We start from the raw sequence: 17311 nt of genomic DNA, 5'->3' as shown, positions 1-17311 counted from the left end.
GGGGAGTTGGGGAGATGTGGGGGTGTTGGGGAATGTGGGGGAGTTGGGGGGATGTGCTGAAGTATGAGGGATGTGGTGGAGTATGAGGGATGTGGTGGAGTATGAGGGATGTAGGGGAGTATGGGGGATGTGAGGAGTTAGGGAGATGTGGGGGAGTCGGGGGTTGTAGGAAGCTGAGTAGATGTGGGGAGTTGGGGGGATGTTGGGACTGAGGAGGGGCTGTGGGGGAGTTGGGGGATGTGGGTGGGAGTTTAGGGCATTTAGGGGAGTCGGAGGGTGTAGGAAGTTGGAGGATGTGGGGGAGTTGGGATGACACAGGGTAGGTAATGCTGTTGGAAAACGTGGATTATGAAGCAGAATCTGGAATAAAAAGCAATAACAATTTTATTGTAATAAAATAATAGTTTGAGGCACCAGCTCCAAGCTTGGGATGAGTAGGAAACTAGGATGGGGTGCGTGGTAGGGATCCTGCAAAGTGGTTTGGATATTACAGAAGATATGCTATTTTTTGGGAGAACGTTAAAAAATAACCATACGGAAATATGTTAAGAGTTTTTAGAACTGGGATTAGATTTGCTATGTGGAACTGAGAGCAACCGGCGAAATTTTAGCTGACGAAGAGTTAACGATAGGGAAAATTTCTGGAAATTAATCATTATATTTCAAATTTTACGTGGACATTTAAGAAGTTAATGAATTATTCGAAGAAATTAAAAATAGGGAAAAATTTCTGGAAATTAATCATTATATTTCAAATTTTACGTGGAAATTTAAGAAGTTTGATGCTAGTTAAGAAGTTAATAAATTATTCGAAGAAATTAAAAAGTGACATCAAGGATATCTAAATATTTCTCATAAGTGCACTCGCTTCTAATATGAGTTATCATTTATTTGTAAGATAAGTTTCGTTGAAACATTGAATTGATCAGTTGTTTTTGAGTCTTAGCAGCGTTGATTATTTATGATCCAAGTATCTTCCGCAGAACGATGGAGAAATTTTTGTAGCATTTCCAAAACTTTTCTACTTCTGCCAAACGATAAATAAATCTTGCATTTTCTTCATTTGTATCACAATAAATCGCGGGCGCTTTGACCGAAGTTTTGGCTCACTGGATCTCAGAATAACCAATGCTATGTTTTAAATTGCCCGAGGCACGTCATTGTAAATTGGCAAATTTATTCTGTGGCTAGAAAAAAATTTGAATGAAGCGATATCGCATAATCCTTTTCATTTAAGCGCGAACTTAAATTAAATTGAATTTTTGCATTTAAGCGCTGCAAAGTTAAACAGCGCGAACATGCGCAATTATTTTTGCGACTTGCAATCGCTTCAAAGTTAAACTTACGCAATATTTTTTATCTGGCAAAGAAATGACAAAGCAACATTTCGCTTCAGTTCAACATACTCGTCACTCGAAAGTATTCACGTCGCAAAATGCCAGGCTATGTTTATAGGAAAAATATGAATAGAAAAAATTCTCACAAATTTTAGAAAATGAACAAATATTTGATAGTCAGGCCAATATTTGATTTTTGGAGTCTCATGGCAGCAGCGACTGAATGTAGATTGTACTACGTACATTCCCGTGATTTGACTCATATACGTGATTTGCCTTGGTACGAATAGCGGTTTCACGTATTTTTTAATAGAAACAAAAATCTCTACACATAAAATTATAAATTTCTATTTATCTAGCTATATATACTTAAAAAATATGGGATCTAATAAAAAATAAGAAAAAAGTAAAATATATTTAGAAAATATACAACCCATAATCGAACTACACCCATGGTCAAACTTTAAACATAGCTGGTTAAGACACTTGAGTTATGTGAACTTCTCCGTAGAGTTTACTATAATTGTTGGGATTTTCGGTGAACTACGTTGCTTGATCATTTCACCAATAGTCTATGTGTCCAATGTTAGTTAGTATGCTTATCATATGATTTAGGTTGACCTATGCTACCTAGCACGCTTATAATATGATTTCTGTCAAGCCATGTTAATTGAAACTATCATAACATGATTTCAAGTGAGCCATTCGCTTTTAACATGAATTTATTTTGGCCATGTTAGCTAGCACGCTTTTATACATAGTGTGATTTGAGACGAACTGAGTTGGGTACTGTGCCTCAAAGGACTAGAATTTAATGTAGTTTCCAAACGACTAGAATACTAGAATTTAATGTAGCATTCAAACGACTAGAATTTAATGTAGAATTCAAACTCTTCGTTCCTCTGCTTTCTCTTTCGTGTAAGTTTGCGTATATTTGTTTTCTCGTTGTCTGTTTTCTATTGACAAGGACTGATCAAATTAGAATTTAAGTGCTCCGTTAGTTTCTCGGGCGTTTTTTAAAAAGCTTTTGCTAAAGCAGAAGATGGTTCAAGACATGACCGTCATTTGCCAATGCTCATCTGTTTGAATAGACACTAGGATTAATAGAAATGCTTCCAAATGGAAAGGCTTCCGTTGCGTAAACTTTTCGGAAAAAAATATATTTACCGCTTTTTTATGAGTAATTGATGTACCGGTATATCAGAAAAAATTGGTTTATCGCATCTTCCAAAACTGAAACAGAGCCATCAGTTTGGTCCACCCGATTCATTTAGTAAACAGAATGAAAAATTACTCAATCGAATTGGATGCTTATGGTTGGGTAGTTAGCACTGCAACAACTTATAATTACAGTCTTTTAATACGCACAAAATAAAAAATGTGATCAAAGAATCATAATTTTTATTTTCACCGTCCTGAAATACCATTCGTTTGCGGCAAGATTATTTTATTCCTCTTGATCACAAGTGTTGAAGGGGGAGATTCTCATAATTTATATCTTTTTATTTAGTTGTAACTTTGGCCATGTCCTACCTGTGGTACCTGAACTTCTTCGGCTTCATCAACTATTTATAATGAGTTATATTTTATACCATAAAAATCCTTAGTCAAAGATAAACCGATGACGATGGCAGCTGTTGTCACATGACGCCCGCCAGTTCCCATCGACACACCCTCTAATTACAACGATTTAATGCGCTAAAACTTAGCGCAATAATTGACACTACCGCAGCTAATTCTACACATTAGTGTCTATTGAGTAGCATATCCAAGTGGTGCTCGACAAAAAATAAGATAAGGAACAACTTTATCAAATGGATCAGTGTGCACACGCTAATTTAACATTCAACGGACACAGCTAACCAAGTTGTAGAAAAATTAGAAACACTTCACATCATATAATAATGAACACAATTAATCAGTATTCTGAATCGTTTGCTCCATGGTTAATGAAAGCTAGAAAATAATAATTTATTTTAGTTGAAATGAAAAAAAAATTGAACGGAATAAGTTTCTCATCCATGAATGTAGTCTAAAAAGCCAAGTAATCAATATAATATAATCAGGCTCGATTTTTTTACTTCGTTTCGGTTGCTTGATTATTACTTTTTGCATAGTAAATGTGGTGACATTCAAAATCACAGAACAATTTTCAAAAGCTATTGTAAATCGTTAAAACTCAAAAAATATGGGATTTTTCGTCTCCAATCATACCTGAATTTTGAGTAGATTTTATAGTTTTTCGTTTTCAATCGTGCACCGATCGTTTAATTAATACAAGCCAAGACCAAAAAATTCCAAGTAACTAATACCGATTTGTTATCTAATTATCTGTTTCCACGATTAGGCCTGAGTCGCTCAATACGACACTCAACACATCAGTGAACACAAGTTTCGCTGCCGATGAACTTCAGGCCATTTCATGCAGTCCTGAGATCGCTTTAGTCGCCGAAAAGTTGAGCGCAATTGAGAACGAAGATGGATCCAGGACGAGTGCAGAAGCCCTAGAGGAGGCAAAAAAGAAAGCGTGCCTTGAAGCTGCCAAAAAACAAGCCAAACGAGAAGCCAAAGCTCAGAAAGCCAAAGCTATTCAAGAAGAACTAATGCAAAGGTCCCAGCCTAAAAGAACTGACAAGGATTTAATTGACGAACAAGTTAGGAGAATAGAGGAGGAACGGAAGCTCGAAAGAGAGCGGATAGCCGAAGAGAACAGAAAGAAAGAGGAAAGTGATAGGGCTAGCATTGCCAAAGCACTGGACCAAATTGAAAACCAACGGTTGAAAGATCAAGAATTGATAGCTAAAGAATTAGCCAGACGAGCCGAGGAACGGAGAATACAAGAGCAGAGAGTTATGGAGGTAATAGAACGTGAGAGGCAGGAAGATGAAAAAAGAGCCAAAGAAGAAGCCATTAGGTTGGCCGAACAACGACGAAGAGACGCAGAAGTAATTGCTAGAGAAATGAAGAGATTAGAGGAAGAAAGAAGAGCAATGGAAGCCATGGCTCTAGAACGTGATAGGATAGCACGGGAAGATGAGGAATACCAAAGTCAGAGTGTAGGCCTAGATGATCGGCATTTGCAGGAGGTACCCGTTGCTAAAGAAATAATTGTAACTCAAACTAAGAGGAATGTGGTTGCAGCACAGGCTGATGGTTCAGGTGAGAGTCAAGTAAGAAACGGTTTAAACGAAGCAGATGCTCGGAAGATAGCGGAACAAATCCAAATTGCAGGTGCTATTCAGCAGAGAAAGTTACTGGATAAGAGCATGGAAGAAAAGGCTCTAGAAATGGATCGGAAAAACAGAGAATTGATTAAAAAGCAATTAGGGGAGCAAAAATCTTTGATCGATAACGAAAAGAAATTTAAACAGCAAACAGCTGATAGTAAGAGAATTGCAGATGAAATAGCAATCGCAAACGCCAGGAAAGAGAAAGAACTATTGAATAAGAGTATGGAGGAACAAGCTTTGGAATTTGATCGTAGGAATAAGTTACTCCTGAGGCAAAATCAAGAGTCATCTCAATATCTTGAGGGAAAAGAAAAATCTTCTCAACAAAAAGCAGCTGACGATGAACGAATCGCTGATGAAATGAAGATAGCTGAAGCACGCAGGCAAAAGGAACTGCTGAACCGAAGCATGGAAGAACAAGCTATTGAAAATGACCGGAAAAGACGGGAAATCTTTCGGAAACGAGAAACTGTCGAAGACGATATCGAGAAAGCTAAAGCTGATGAGAAGATTATTGCTGAAGCTAAGAAAGAGAGAGAAATTTTGAATAAGAGCATGGAAGAACAGGCTTTGGAAAATGATCGAAAGAGAAGAGAAACGTCAAATAAAACCTCTCAAGGTTCTGCACCTAGATCAAATGGAGTCGAACCTGTTTCGGATAGTAAGAGAATTCAGGATGCCCTCCTAATTGCTGAAGCTAAAAAGCAGAAAGACTTGTTAAATCAGAGCATGGAAGAACAAGCTCTCGAAGCTGATCGGAAGAATCGCGATGCGCTGAAAAAGAAGCAGTTAGGCGAGAATCAGATGATTGAAGAAGAAAAACGTCGCAAGCAGAAAGAAGCTGATGACAAAAGAATTGCCGATGAAATCAAAATTGCTGAGGCAAGAAAAGAAAAAGAACTCTTGAATAAGAGCATGGAGGAACAAGCTCTTGAATTTGATCGCCGAAATAGAGATATTCTCAAACAGAAACAAGACACGGAGACGGTTCTGATTGAAAGAGAAAAATCCACAAAACAGAAAGATGGTGACGACCAACGTATCGCTGATGAAATAAAGATAACTGAAGCACGCAGGCAGAAGGAACTGCTAAACCGAAGCATGGAAGAACAAGCTATTGAAAATGACAGGAAGAGAAGGGAAATCTCTCAGAAACAAGAAGTTGCCAAGGATGATGTTGAAAAAGCTAGAGCTGATCAGAGGATTATTGCTGAGGCTAAGAGAGAGAAAGAACTCCTGAATAAGAGCATGGAAGAAAAGGCTTTGGAAAATGATCGTATGAGAAGCGAAACCTCAAAGAAAACCCCACTAGACTCTCCGCCTACACCAGGTGGAGTTGAACCTGATTCGGACAGTAAGAAAATTCAAGATGCTCTGCTGATTACTGAAGCCAAAAAACAGAAAGACTTGTTAAATCAGAGCATGGAAGAACAAGTGCTCGAAGCTGATCGTAAGAATCGCGAAGCGATGAAAAAGAAACTGATTGGCGAGAATCAGTTGATTGAAGAAGAAAAGCAACGCAAACAGAAAGCAGCTGATGACAAAAGAATTGCCGATGAAATTAAAATTGCTGAGGCAAAAAAAGAGAAAGAACTCATGAATAGGAGCATGGAAGAGCAAGCTCTTGAATTTGATCGTCGAAATAAAGATATTCTCAAACAGAAACAGGACTTGGAGCAGGATCTAATTAAACAAGAAAAGTGGGCTCAACAGAAGTGTGATGATGACCAACGTATCGCCGATGAAATGAAGATAGCTGAAGCACGCAGGCATAAGGAACTGCTAAATCAAAGCATGGAAGAACAAGCTATTGAAAATGACAGAAAAAAGACAGCAAATGTTAAAGCACCTGAGATAGCAAGTGATGGGTTCAATAAAGCACGGAATCTTGAAAAAGTAACAGATGAGTCTAAAAGACAGAGAGACCATTTGAAACAGAGTGTGGAAGAACAGACCGAGAAAAATGATCAAGAAGGTAAAGAAACTCCCAGTAAAATACCGCTAGACTCGGTTCCTAGATCGGATAAAGTTGATTCTGCTTCTGATGCTGATAAAATTTTATCTGAATTAAGAATTGCCGAAGCAAATAAACAGAAAGTTTTGTCGAATCAAAGTTTGGAAGAACAAGTGCTCAAAGTTGACCGTTTGCAACGGGAAGCTCTGGAAAGGAAGCGGGAAGAAGAGAAGAAGGCCATTGAAGAGGAAAAGAAACGCAATCAGGTCGAATCTGATAATAGGAAAATAATGGAGGAATTGCAGAAAGCTGAAGCAGAGAAGGAACGCAAACAGGCGAACCAGAGTCTTGAAGAAAAAATTCTCCAAATTGATCGAATGAATAGAGATCTTCTCCAGAAGAAACAAGCAGCTGAGAAAGACGCTGCTGTAGAAAGAAGTGTGCATGAACTGAAAGAAGACGAAAACCCTTTTTATGCTGCTGATGTTGAATCGCCTGAAATTACCCAGCAACGAGAATGTCTCGATCAAAGTAAGGAAGAACATGTTTTAGGAATGGAAGAGATAGTCAAGGAAAGTGCTTCAAAACTAGGACAGGAATTAGAACCACCTGAAATAGAAGATTTAAAACAGACTCGCCAGTCGGAAGTTCTCGAAGAAACCACTGTTGGAATGTCCGAAGCGAACATTCGTTCCGTGGGAAGTGAGGAAAAACCAGCAATTGGGGAGGAAGAAATAGAATTCACAGATGAAACGGAGTCAAAGCGCAATGCTTCTCTTCTGCCTGTAACAAGTGAAGAAGTTCCTAATTATGTTGGCCCAATAGGTCCTCCCTTCATGTTGAACGATGAAGCAGATTCAGGAGAAACTCAACACGAGTTGGAACCCTGCTTTACTGGAGAAAAGGATGAAGCTGCTTCGGTTGTAGAATCAGAAATACAAACTTCCTCGGCTATCAACAAGACAGAAAATACTCCAGTATCCATCCCAAATTCGAAACATCTGGCTTCTGATGACGCAGAAGCTGGCCAAGCAACCGAGAAAGTGCCTAACTCTAATCTCGCAATGGTAGACACAAGAAATGATAACCGGAAAATAGAAGATGAGCTTAAGCAAACAGAAACTAGAAAACAAAAAGAACTTTTGAACTATATGTTAGAAGAACAAGCCCTTGAAATAGATAGAAAGAATCGAGAAATTTTAAAAGATGAGGAGGAGAATACACAACGACTTGCTAACGCTGAACGAGAGCGTGCCCAGACGGAAGCTGACAAATTAAAAATACGTGAAGAAATGAAAATCGCTTCAGAGAAAAAAGAAAGAGAACTCTTGAATAAGAGCATGGAAGAGCAAGCTCTAGAATTTGATCGTAGGAATAAAGATATTCTGAAGCAGAAAGAGGACTTAGAGAAGGTTCTGATTGAAAAAGAAAAATTGGCGAAACAGAAGCGTGATGATGACCAACGAATAGCTGACGAAATGAAGATAGCTGAAGCACACAGGCAGAAGGAATTGCTAAACAAAAGCATGGAGGAACAAGCTATTGAAAATGACAGGAAAAGCAAGGCGATCACTCGAAAAGAAGAAATTGTAAAGGATGATATCGAGAAAGCTAAAGCTGATGAGAAGATTATTGCTGAGGCTAAGAAAGAGAGAGAACTTTTAAATAAAAGCATGGAAGAAAAGGCTCTAGAAAATGACCGAAAGAGAACAGAAACGTCAAAGAAAACCTCCCATGATTCTGCGTCTGGATCAGATGGATTGGAACCTGTTTCAGACAGTAAGAGAATTCAGGATGCCCTCCTGATTGCTGAAGCTAAAAAACAGAAAGACTTGTTAAATCAGAGCATGGAAGAACAAGTGCTGGAAGCTGATCGGAAGAATCGCGAAGCGCTTAAAAAGAAGCAGCTAGGCGAGAATCAGATGATTGACGAAGAAAAACGTTGCAAGCAGAAAGAAGCTGATGACAAAAGAATTGCCGATGAAATTAGAATTGCTGAGGCAAAGAAAGAAAAAGAACTCCTGAATAAGAGCATGGAGGAACAAGCTCTTGAATTTGATCGTCGAAATAGAGGTATTCTCAAACAGAAACAGGACTTGGAGAAGGTTCTGATTGAACAAGAAATGGCGAATAAACAGAAAGATGGTGATGACCAACGTATCGCTGATGAAATGAAGATAACTGAAGCACGTAAGCAGAAGGAATTGCTTAACAAAAGCATGGAGGAGCAAGCCATTGAGAATGACCGGAGAAAACGCGGACATGGATTGAATAGGTCCGATCAACCGAATTCAAATGAAAAGTACAAGCAAGAACCGTCAATCAAGAATGGATTAGATGTGAATGTAGAGTCTCAAACCAGAGTAAAAATTATCGAAGAAATGAAAAAACCTAAAAATTTAGGTGAACGTTTACTTGGGGAAGCTAATGAAGGAACGGGAACCATTACAGAAACTATTGATACAAGTTCGACTACACATGGAAGTAAATCTTCTGAAATATTTGATCGGTCGGTGGAAATGAGGAGCAGCGACGACGAAAAAATTAATTTAGAACTCATGAAAATCGAAGAAATGAAAAGAGTTGCTGACGAGAAAAGAGCTCTCGAGGAAGAAGCCATTAAAGCTTCTAAACTCGCTCAAGAGGCCGAAAAAGAGATGATCGAAAAAGCTCGTGTTGAAGAAGCCAATCGGAAAGCGGAACAGCAGAGACGTATCGACGAAGCTATCATACGCGAAGCTGCTGCTAAAGCTGACCAAGAAAAGAAACTTGCTGATGAAAAGAGAATCCTGACTGAGAAAGTTCTTGAAGAAGACAGGAAAAGAAAACAGAAAGAATCTGAAGAAGCTGAACGTGAGAAGAATCTCGTTGCCAGCAAGAAGGAGGAAACTGTTGCGCTTCAAAAAGCTTTGGAAGATCGCGATGATAAAATAGCTGCTGCAGTAGAAGAGATGATTATTGCTCAGGAATTTGCTGACTTTGAAAGTGCTTTGGATGAAAGAACGGAAGGACAAGCTGTCAAACAAAGCCAGAAGAAGGTATCTTTCCAGCCCGATGTTCACGAAATCCAGGAGGCCTTCGAACCGGAAATTATCGTGAAAAAGGTGTCTAAGACCGGTAAGAGCGTCACTGAGCCTGCCCAGAACGTCGGAGATGACATGGAAATTATTGCCAAAGAATTAAGAACTTCAGAAGATGATAAAAAGTGTAAGGCTGAAAGTAAAGAAATTGAGGAACTGGCTGTCGCTGCAGGCAATAAACAGAAAGATGAGGCGAATCGTATTACAGAAGAGGAAATTGAGAGGGACAATGAAAGGCAAGCTGTGGAAAGAAGACAGCGAGATAATATGCTTGTTATGGAAGAAATGCAGAAAGCTGAGGAGAAGAAGATAGAACTGGAAAATAGAAAGGCCCTCGAAGAAAGAGTTTTAGCGGAAGATCGCAAATTACAGGAAAAGAAGAAACGAGAGCAGGCTGAACGCAAACAACTTGAAGATGAAAGAAAGGCACTTGAAAAGGCAAAGGCTGATGAACTTTTAATTAATGAAGAGCTTCGTAAAGCGGCTGAAAGGAAAAAGGAATCAGATGAAAAGGCTGCGTTGTTGGAAAAAGTAATGGCTGAAGAACAGAAGCAGAAAGAACTAGCAAAGCAAAAGAAGAAAGAAGAGCCACCCAAGCCCAAACCTCGTCGTCCGAAATCACCTGAAGGTGCATCGCCTGAAGAGGATATGGAGCTATTCGAGCAGTATGTCTTAGTGCTATACATTAGTGACCTACTAACATGAACTGAATTCCATGAACTCCGGATGGTTGATGAAATTAAAAAGCGTGTGAATTTTTTTTTTAAGAAACTTCACCAATTTGAACTGAATTCCATGAACTCCGGATGGTTGATGAAATTAAAAAGCGTGTGAATTTTTTTTTTGAAGAAACTTCACCGATTACGTTTGTACATATTTGCTAGACTTTGGGTTGTTACCCTATTCCTTGAGTTGATATCCTTTGTGCGCTCAATACTAACTTTGGCTATTTAGCATCAAGTTTGTGGAATCGGTTATTTATTTTTCAAACTTCTGTTTAAGAAGTGGATGAGAGTGAAACTTGTGAGATTGGATTGCAAGTTGGGGAAAACACGCTCGTCCTGTGTGAACTGTTTTTCCCAAATTAATGAAATATTTTATCACAAAGGTTTTCGGAGTTTGAAACTGCTCCCCGTTTTCTAGCCGACGCATACCGAAATAACCGTCCGTGTATCGACGCAATTAGACTCGTGAATGGTGGTTGTAAGTTGAATTGTATCGATTGATCGATTTTTTCGCCGTAAAGAACAATTTTTATCGAACGCGCGAATACTCGGGAATGTGGCTCCGTGCCAGACACGTTAGGATCATGTTTATACGTGGCCGCGACGCGTCAACCTTGCAGCAGAAGCGAGCTCTCCGTACGTCATCATTGCGGCTGTTTACGTCGGAGAAAATATACTCTTTTAATAGGCCTTGGTTTCTCACACCTGCAGCACACGAAGGGTAAAAGATCGCGCTTTCGTGTTCTTTGACTTTCGGCATTTGATTTAATAGGCCTGTATACTCTTTTAATAGGCCTTGGTTTCTCGCACCGGAAGGGTAAAAGATCGCGCTGTCGCGTTCTTTGACTTTCGGCATTTGATTTAATAGGCCTGTATCCTCTTTTAATAGGCCTTGGTTTCTCGCACCTGAAGGGTAAAAGATCGCGCTGTCGTGTTCTTTGACTTTCGGCATTTGATTTAATAGGCCTATATACTCTTTTAATAGGCCTTGGTTTCTCGCACCTGAAAGGTAAAAGATCGCGTTTTCATGTTCTTTGACTTTCGACATTTGGTTTCTGTGTAAACGAGGTGGAAATAAACCTTACTTGAGCTTAAACCTACTCGAGTCTGTGTAGAGTCATATTTTGGGGTGTGCTGCTGTAATTTTGCCGTCGATATACTGTGGCATTGGCATTTTTATCAGTCTTACCTTGATTTAAAGACTCAATTATATTCGTGAAGTTGGTACTCGTGCTGCATATGCTTGATTCTACTTTTATTTCAGATGCACAGCTTATTAAAATGCTTTCGAGTGCAACATTCGCAAAGTGCCTTCCTCATAAAAACTCACAAACATTTTTGCAAATTTGTGCTTTAAAATTTTTCCCTATTATAATCTTATTACCAAAAGTTGCAAATAATTTTGTACATTCTAATTTAAAATTTTATTTTGCAGCTTTTCTACATTTCAATTAGGCGATTTAAAAAACACTTCACCATGATTTCTTCTTATCTTCGACTGACATCTTATTATTATTGCTGAGACTTCTATATTGCGCTCGTTAATTATTACTGTTATTATTATTGTTATCTTATGACATCTCGGCCTAACTTTTCATCTTGGTCCTGATAACCGCGGAGCGTCGTCGGAATAGCCAGGCAGCGTGCCAAGCTGTCACCACTCTCGGGGATACTGACCTCAAGTTATATTATATAATTATATTTTGATATAATTATATAACTAATTATTAATTATGTAATATAATTAATTATATAATTAAATAGTTTTATAATTATATTACTGACCTCTGAGTTTAGGGTAGTTGGTCACGAAATTATATTTTAACAAGCAGCTATTGTAAACAACTATAATTTCAGTTCTACAATTATAATTATAGTTTTTTTAACGATCCTGACCGAACTGACTCGTATTTGAGACGATCCTTATTTGTGTTGTGTTCCTTGTATTCCATTTGTGTTCAAATACCAACTTATTTTGTGTAACATTCTGTGTTGATAAAAATTTCTAATATACATTACACAATTTTTTATGTTTTATTACAGAATTTGTTCTATCATTGCAATTTTCGCCCGTGTTTCTTAGAAAAATTTTGTTGTAACATTTTTATTCTAATTGTATTTTCTACCAAATTTGTGTTTTTTGATGACTTTTAGTTTTTCATATATAAGGTAACAGTTTCGTTCGAAAATTTAATGCCAAAATTATGTGCTTACGTTTCAAAACATCTATTTTTCTTATTGTACATTTCAGGCTGCATTTTCTGGACACACTTTCCAACTTGAGCAGAGTAAAATGTCTTTAATATTTTTCACAGATTCGTACTTGTTTCATAGAATTATTATTATTTTTGATTAATTCATTCATTGATTTCATGCCTCTCGAATATTTTGTACAAACCTCCGCATTGACTTTGTGAATGTTCAGTTGTTCAGCTTTTTAACCAGTTCTCCCTGGCAAGTCTCAATCAGTCATCCATGTATTCATTCCCTTGTTATTCCTCCAGTTCCCCCAGTGTGGCAAGTCTCAACCAGTCATCCATGTATTCATTCCCTTGTTATTCCTCCAGTTCCCCCAGTGTGGCAAGTCTCAACCAGTCATCCATGTATTCATTCCTGAGTCAGGACGACGACTCGCGACTGCCTGAACGTAGCTTCATTTCTGAGATGAAAAGGTTTTTATTTTTGTTTTTTTTTTTTAATTTTTTATTTGGGAATAAATTTTTGGTTTAAAAATAATTTCCGTCTTAGGGATATTCTTCATCACTTTAAATCTGCTTAATTCTATTATTTTTATCCTGAAAGTGGTTTTTATTTTCGTTTTTTAGTTTATATTTTTATTTGGGAATAAATTTTTGGTTTAGTCATTTCCGGCTTAGGGATATTTTTTTATCAATTATGCTTAATTCTATCATCTTTATCCTGAAAGTGGATTAAATTTTCTTCTTCTATGCCTGTACATTATTCATGTTTTTTCTTAACGAAGGGTTGACGGTATTTGGCTTTGTTGACACGGTAAGCTAATTATATGCAGAACTTCTTTAAAAAATTACCGTTCGAGACAATTTTACTGTCGCTTCATAATTAAAGAACAATCTTCTCGCAGACGATGCAAAAAAATATCATTTAATTTTCATACTTAAAGGAGGATATCATTTTTTGGGAGGGCTTGGCTTATTTGTTTGCTTTGGGAAATGAATTCATTGACATTCATTGGGAAATGAATGTCGCTTTACGAGTATTTCATGTTTTACCAAACTTCATTGGAAAAAATGCTTTCTCATTTTATTTTTACAATATTTTCATGTTCTTTTTTTAATTTTTTTCATTATGTTCATTTATTCAGTTCGGATTTCTTTTCAGTAAACACAGGTGAATAATTTTCATTGTCTTACATGTTTCTTACTTTTTTTAAATCACTCCTCTGGTACTGAACACTTTTAAGGAAGTGAGAAAATCTTAGGAAATTTGTTCCATTTCCTGATATCATGTTCTTGATGATCAAGTTTTTTATTTGCAAACATAACATACCTGTTTTTGGATTTACATTTTAAATTTAATATGCAAATTGTTGGTTTCGGTGCATAATTTTGACGTAAAAATGATTGGTTTTACAAGATGAACATTACACACATATTACTAGTTTTACGGTATGAATACAATCTACATATTATGGGTATACGGCATGAATACAATCTACATATTATGGGTTTTACAGCATACATATAACACACATATTCTTTTTTTTTTTTACAAAATAAAAACTACATTCATATTGTTGGCTTCACCGCATTTATCCACATGATGATTGTATGGAATTTTTTAATTGAATGACGTTGACGCTCGTATTGTCTTTATAGGAATGATAAATATTAATGATAGATGATTAAAACTAAACGGATGGGGTGGCTAAATAATTTTCTGTCATGGTGCACGTGATGAAAAAATTCTATGGATTTTCGACCATCATTCATTACCGACATTCTATTTATGAAGAAATTCTTGTATACCTCTCCTTCACTTCAATCATTATATTTATTAACAAATTATTTAATTCGCCTTCGTCTGCACTCAAAGCTTTTTCTTCACATCACCGCAATAATTGTACCTGGTAACAACATTTTCGTACATTTTCTTTAACATTTCTATCCTTTTTTAGTCTTTAAAAATAAATCGCTGTGTCTTGATTTTTAATCATAAGTTTATCTTTTATGCACAATTAATTATTCATAATTCATTTATGTATAATTCATGGTCTCGAAATAATTATTTATTTATGTCCCATTTCGTGAAACATTTCAGACAACTTTGTCATAATTTAATTCAAATTTCTCCTGTTTTTCTCCTTCAATTTATTATTATTTATTATCTATTATTTCTCTTTTCATTCCTATTGTTTTCTTTTTTTTACTCTTTTAACACCATAAAGGAAATTACCAGATATCTGCTGGATCATTACGGTGTAATTAAATGTAAATGGTGACTAATCACTCGCCGAAATCGCAATATATGAAAATATATTTCATAGAATGTGAGGGAAGAATAGGAGAGAAGAATTTGAGGGAAGTTTGCAAGGAAATTATGTGAGGGAAGCATAATGAGTTAAGCATGTGAGAGAGCCATATGAGGGGAGTATGTGAGTTAAGCATGTGAGAGAAGCATATGAGGGGAGTTTTAGGAAGCGTATGAGGGGAGTATGTGAGGGAAATACGTGAGAAAGTCACGTGAGGGTAGTATGCGACGGGAGAATGTGAGGGAAGCATGTGAGAAGAGATTGGGGAATCATATGAGGAGAGTACGTGAAAGAAGCATGTGAGAGAAGCATGCGCGGAAAGTCTGCAAGGGTTTATATGAGGGAAACGTGTGAGGGAGTTATGTGAGACGAGTATGTGGTGATTCTACGGAGGGGAGTATGTGAGGGAAGCATGTGAGGGTATATGTGAGGGAAACGTGTGATTGGGTTATGCGAGACAAGTATGTGGTTTTACGAGAGGGAACCATTTGAACGGAGTATGTGAGGGGAGTATGTGAGGGGAGTATGTGAGGGAAGTATGTGAGGGAAGTATGTGAGGGAAGTATGTGAGGTAAGCATGTGAGGGGAGTATGTGAGGGAAGCATGTGAGGGAAGCATGTGAGGGAAGTATGTGAAGGTAGTATGAGAGGGAAGCATGTGAGGGGAGTATGTGAGGGAAGCATGTGAGGGAAGCATGTGAGGGGAGCATGTGAGGGAAGTATGTGAGGGAAGCATGTGAGGGAAGCATGTGAGGGAAGTATGTGAGGGAAGCATGTGAACGGAGTATGTGAGGGTAGTATGTGAGGGAAGTATGTGAGGGAAGTATGTGAGGGAAGCATGTGAGGGAAGCATGTGAGGGGAGCATGTGAGGGGACTATGTGAGGGAAGCATGTGAGGGAAGTATGTGAGGGAATCATGTGAGGGAAGCATGTGAGGGAAGTATGTGAGGGAAGTATGTGAGGACGCTAGTTTCGGTGGCCGCTATCTCTGCGCGCATCGGCCGTTAATTTGCACGGCTTTGAAAGGCTTCCTTGTGTTGACTCGCCGCTGTTGACTGCGAAACTGAGCCTTCTGCACCCTGTAGGCCTACGCCGGATGTGCACACAGAGAAATTAATAAATTATCTTGTCCAAATACTGACAAAATATTTTTGTAAGTAGCAATGATAAGTCTCATTTGCCAGGCCAAATTATTACGTCAAAATTACGGTCAATAGTGACAAATTACGACCAATAGTGACAAATTACGACCAATAGTAACACACTTTTTGTATGTAGCAATGACGCGCGTTTTTGCCAGGCCAAATTTGAACGGGATGACCCACATATGGGCACAAGTGCTTCGCTATTTGGGACAATATTCCACTTATTTTTCGAGAGTGCGTTAATCTTTTGAAAATATTGTTTACAATTTAATTGCAATATCATCATTATTATTGCAATGAGTACTGCTACTGAACTCATGTACCCCAAACCTGTATATTAAAGGCTGGAGTTAGATACAATATTAATTGTTATATAGTATTGCTTGTCATTCCTCATGCGTCTGATGGCCTGAAGTTCCGCATTTTCTGTGAATTTCCGCATTTTTTCCTTCTGCAATTTGTATTTAGAATGAATGACATTTTGCAATTGTGTTAAATTTGTATGTTTTGCATCATGACCAAGTTTGATGCAGCAAAAGCGTGAAGAAGCGTGTCTTTATTTGAACAAAATGATTCGTACAATTTTCTGAGTCTAGACGATCGAACAAGAACTCCGAAATAAATAGCAAATATTACAGATATAAAATTAATGATAAATAATATAATATAAAAAACTTTTGCTGCAAAAGGCGTTTCAAGTGAGTGAGATTTGGTGAAAAGTTGGTTACTGTTTAGCATAAAATTAGCATTTATAGTGAAAATCACGACATGATTGTAAATACATGAACTTCGATAAATTGGCCCGTATTATCGAGAAATAGTTGATATAAATTAAAAATTCTTACGGTTACGATAAACGAGTAAAGTTCTTTAAGTGAATCGGAATAAAATCACGTCAATAGACGTCGGAAAAATTGGAGAGGCGTGCGAATTTCGAGAATAGGCTCGCAAATTTCGTGGAGGGGTGTGTGAATTTCGGGAAGAGGCTCGTGAATTTCCTGGAGGGGCGTTTGAATTTCGGGAAGAGGCGCGTGAATTTCGTTGAGGGGTTTGCAAATTTCGAGCAAAGGCTCGTGAATTTCGTGGAGGGGTTTGCAAATTTCGAGCAAAGGCTCGTGAATTTCGTGGAGGGGTGTGTGAATCTCGAGAAAAGGCACGCAAATTTCGTGGAGGGGTGCTCGAATTTTACGAAAAGGTGCGCAAATTTCATAAAAGGGTGCGTGAATTTCTTGAAGAGGCGCGCGAACCTGATGTGAAGGGGTGAGGACAAGTAAGCGAAGAGAAGTGAAGGGAAAAGGAGGGAGGAGGGTGTCTTGGAAGGCAGTTGGCAC

The 17311-nt window shown here is 37.9% G+C and overlaps 1 protein-coding gene across 15 annotated transcripts in view; it reads left to right on the top strand.

Moving 5' to 3' along the window:
- The first annotated feature begins 3881 nt into the window (after positions 1-3881).
- LOC108669542 (centrosomal protein of 290 kDa) overlaps positions 3882-17311 on the top strand; it is a 124802-nt gene continuing 111372 nt past the window's right edge. For all 15 annotated transcript variants that reach the window (XR_007157012.1, XR_007157011.1, XM_047883307.1 and 12 more), the window contains exon 1: positions 3882-10266. Coding sequence is in view for 13 of the 15 variants with exons in the window: in XM_047883307.1 (XP_047739263.1) it covers positions 3941-10266 (6326 nt within the window). In the remaining 2 variants the exon portion in view is untranslated. The remainder of the gene's footprint in view (positions 10267-17311) is intronic.

The sequence above is a fragment of the Hyalella azteca genome, unplaced genomic scaffold, assembly GCF_000764305.2.
Source record: "Hyalella azteca isolate HAZT.00-mixed unplaced genomic scaffold, Hazt_2.0.2 contig12555, whole genome shotgun sequence".
Classification (NCBI taxonomy): Eukaryota; Metazoa; Arthropoda; class Malacostraca; order Amphipoda; family Hyalellidae; genus Hyalella; species Hyalella azteca.
This window is presented reverse-complemented; position numbering and strand designations above follow the sequence as displayed.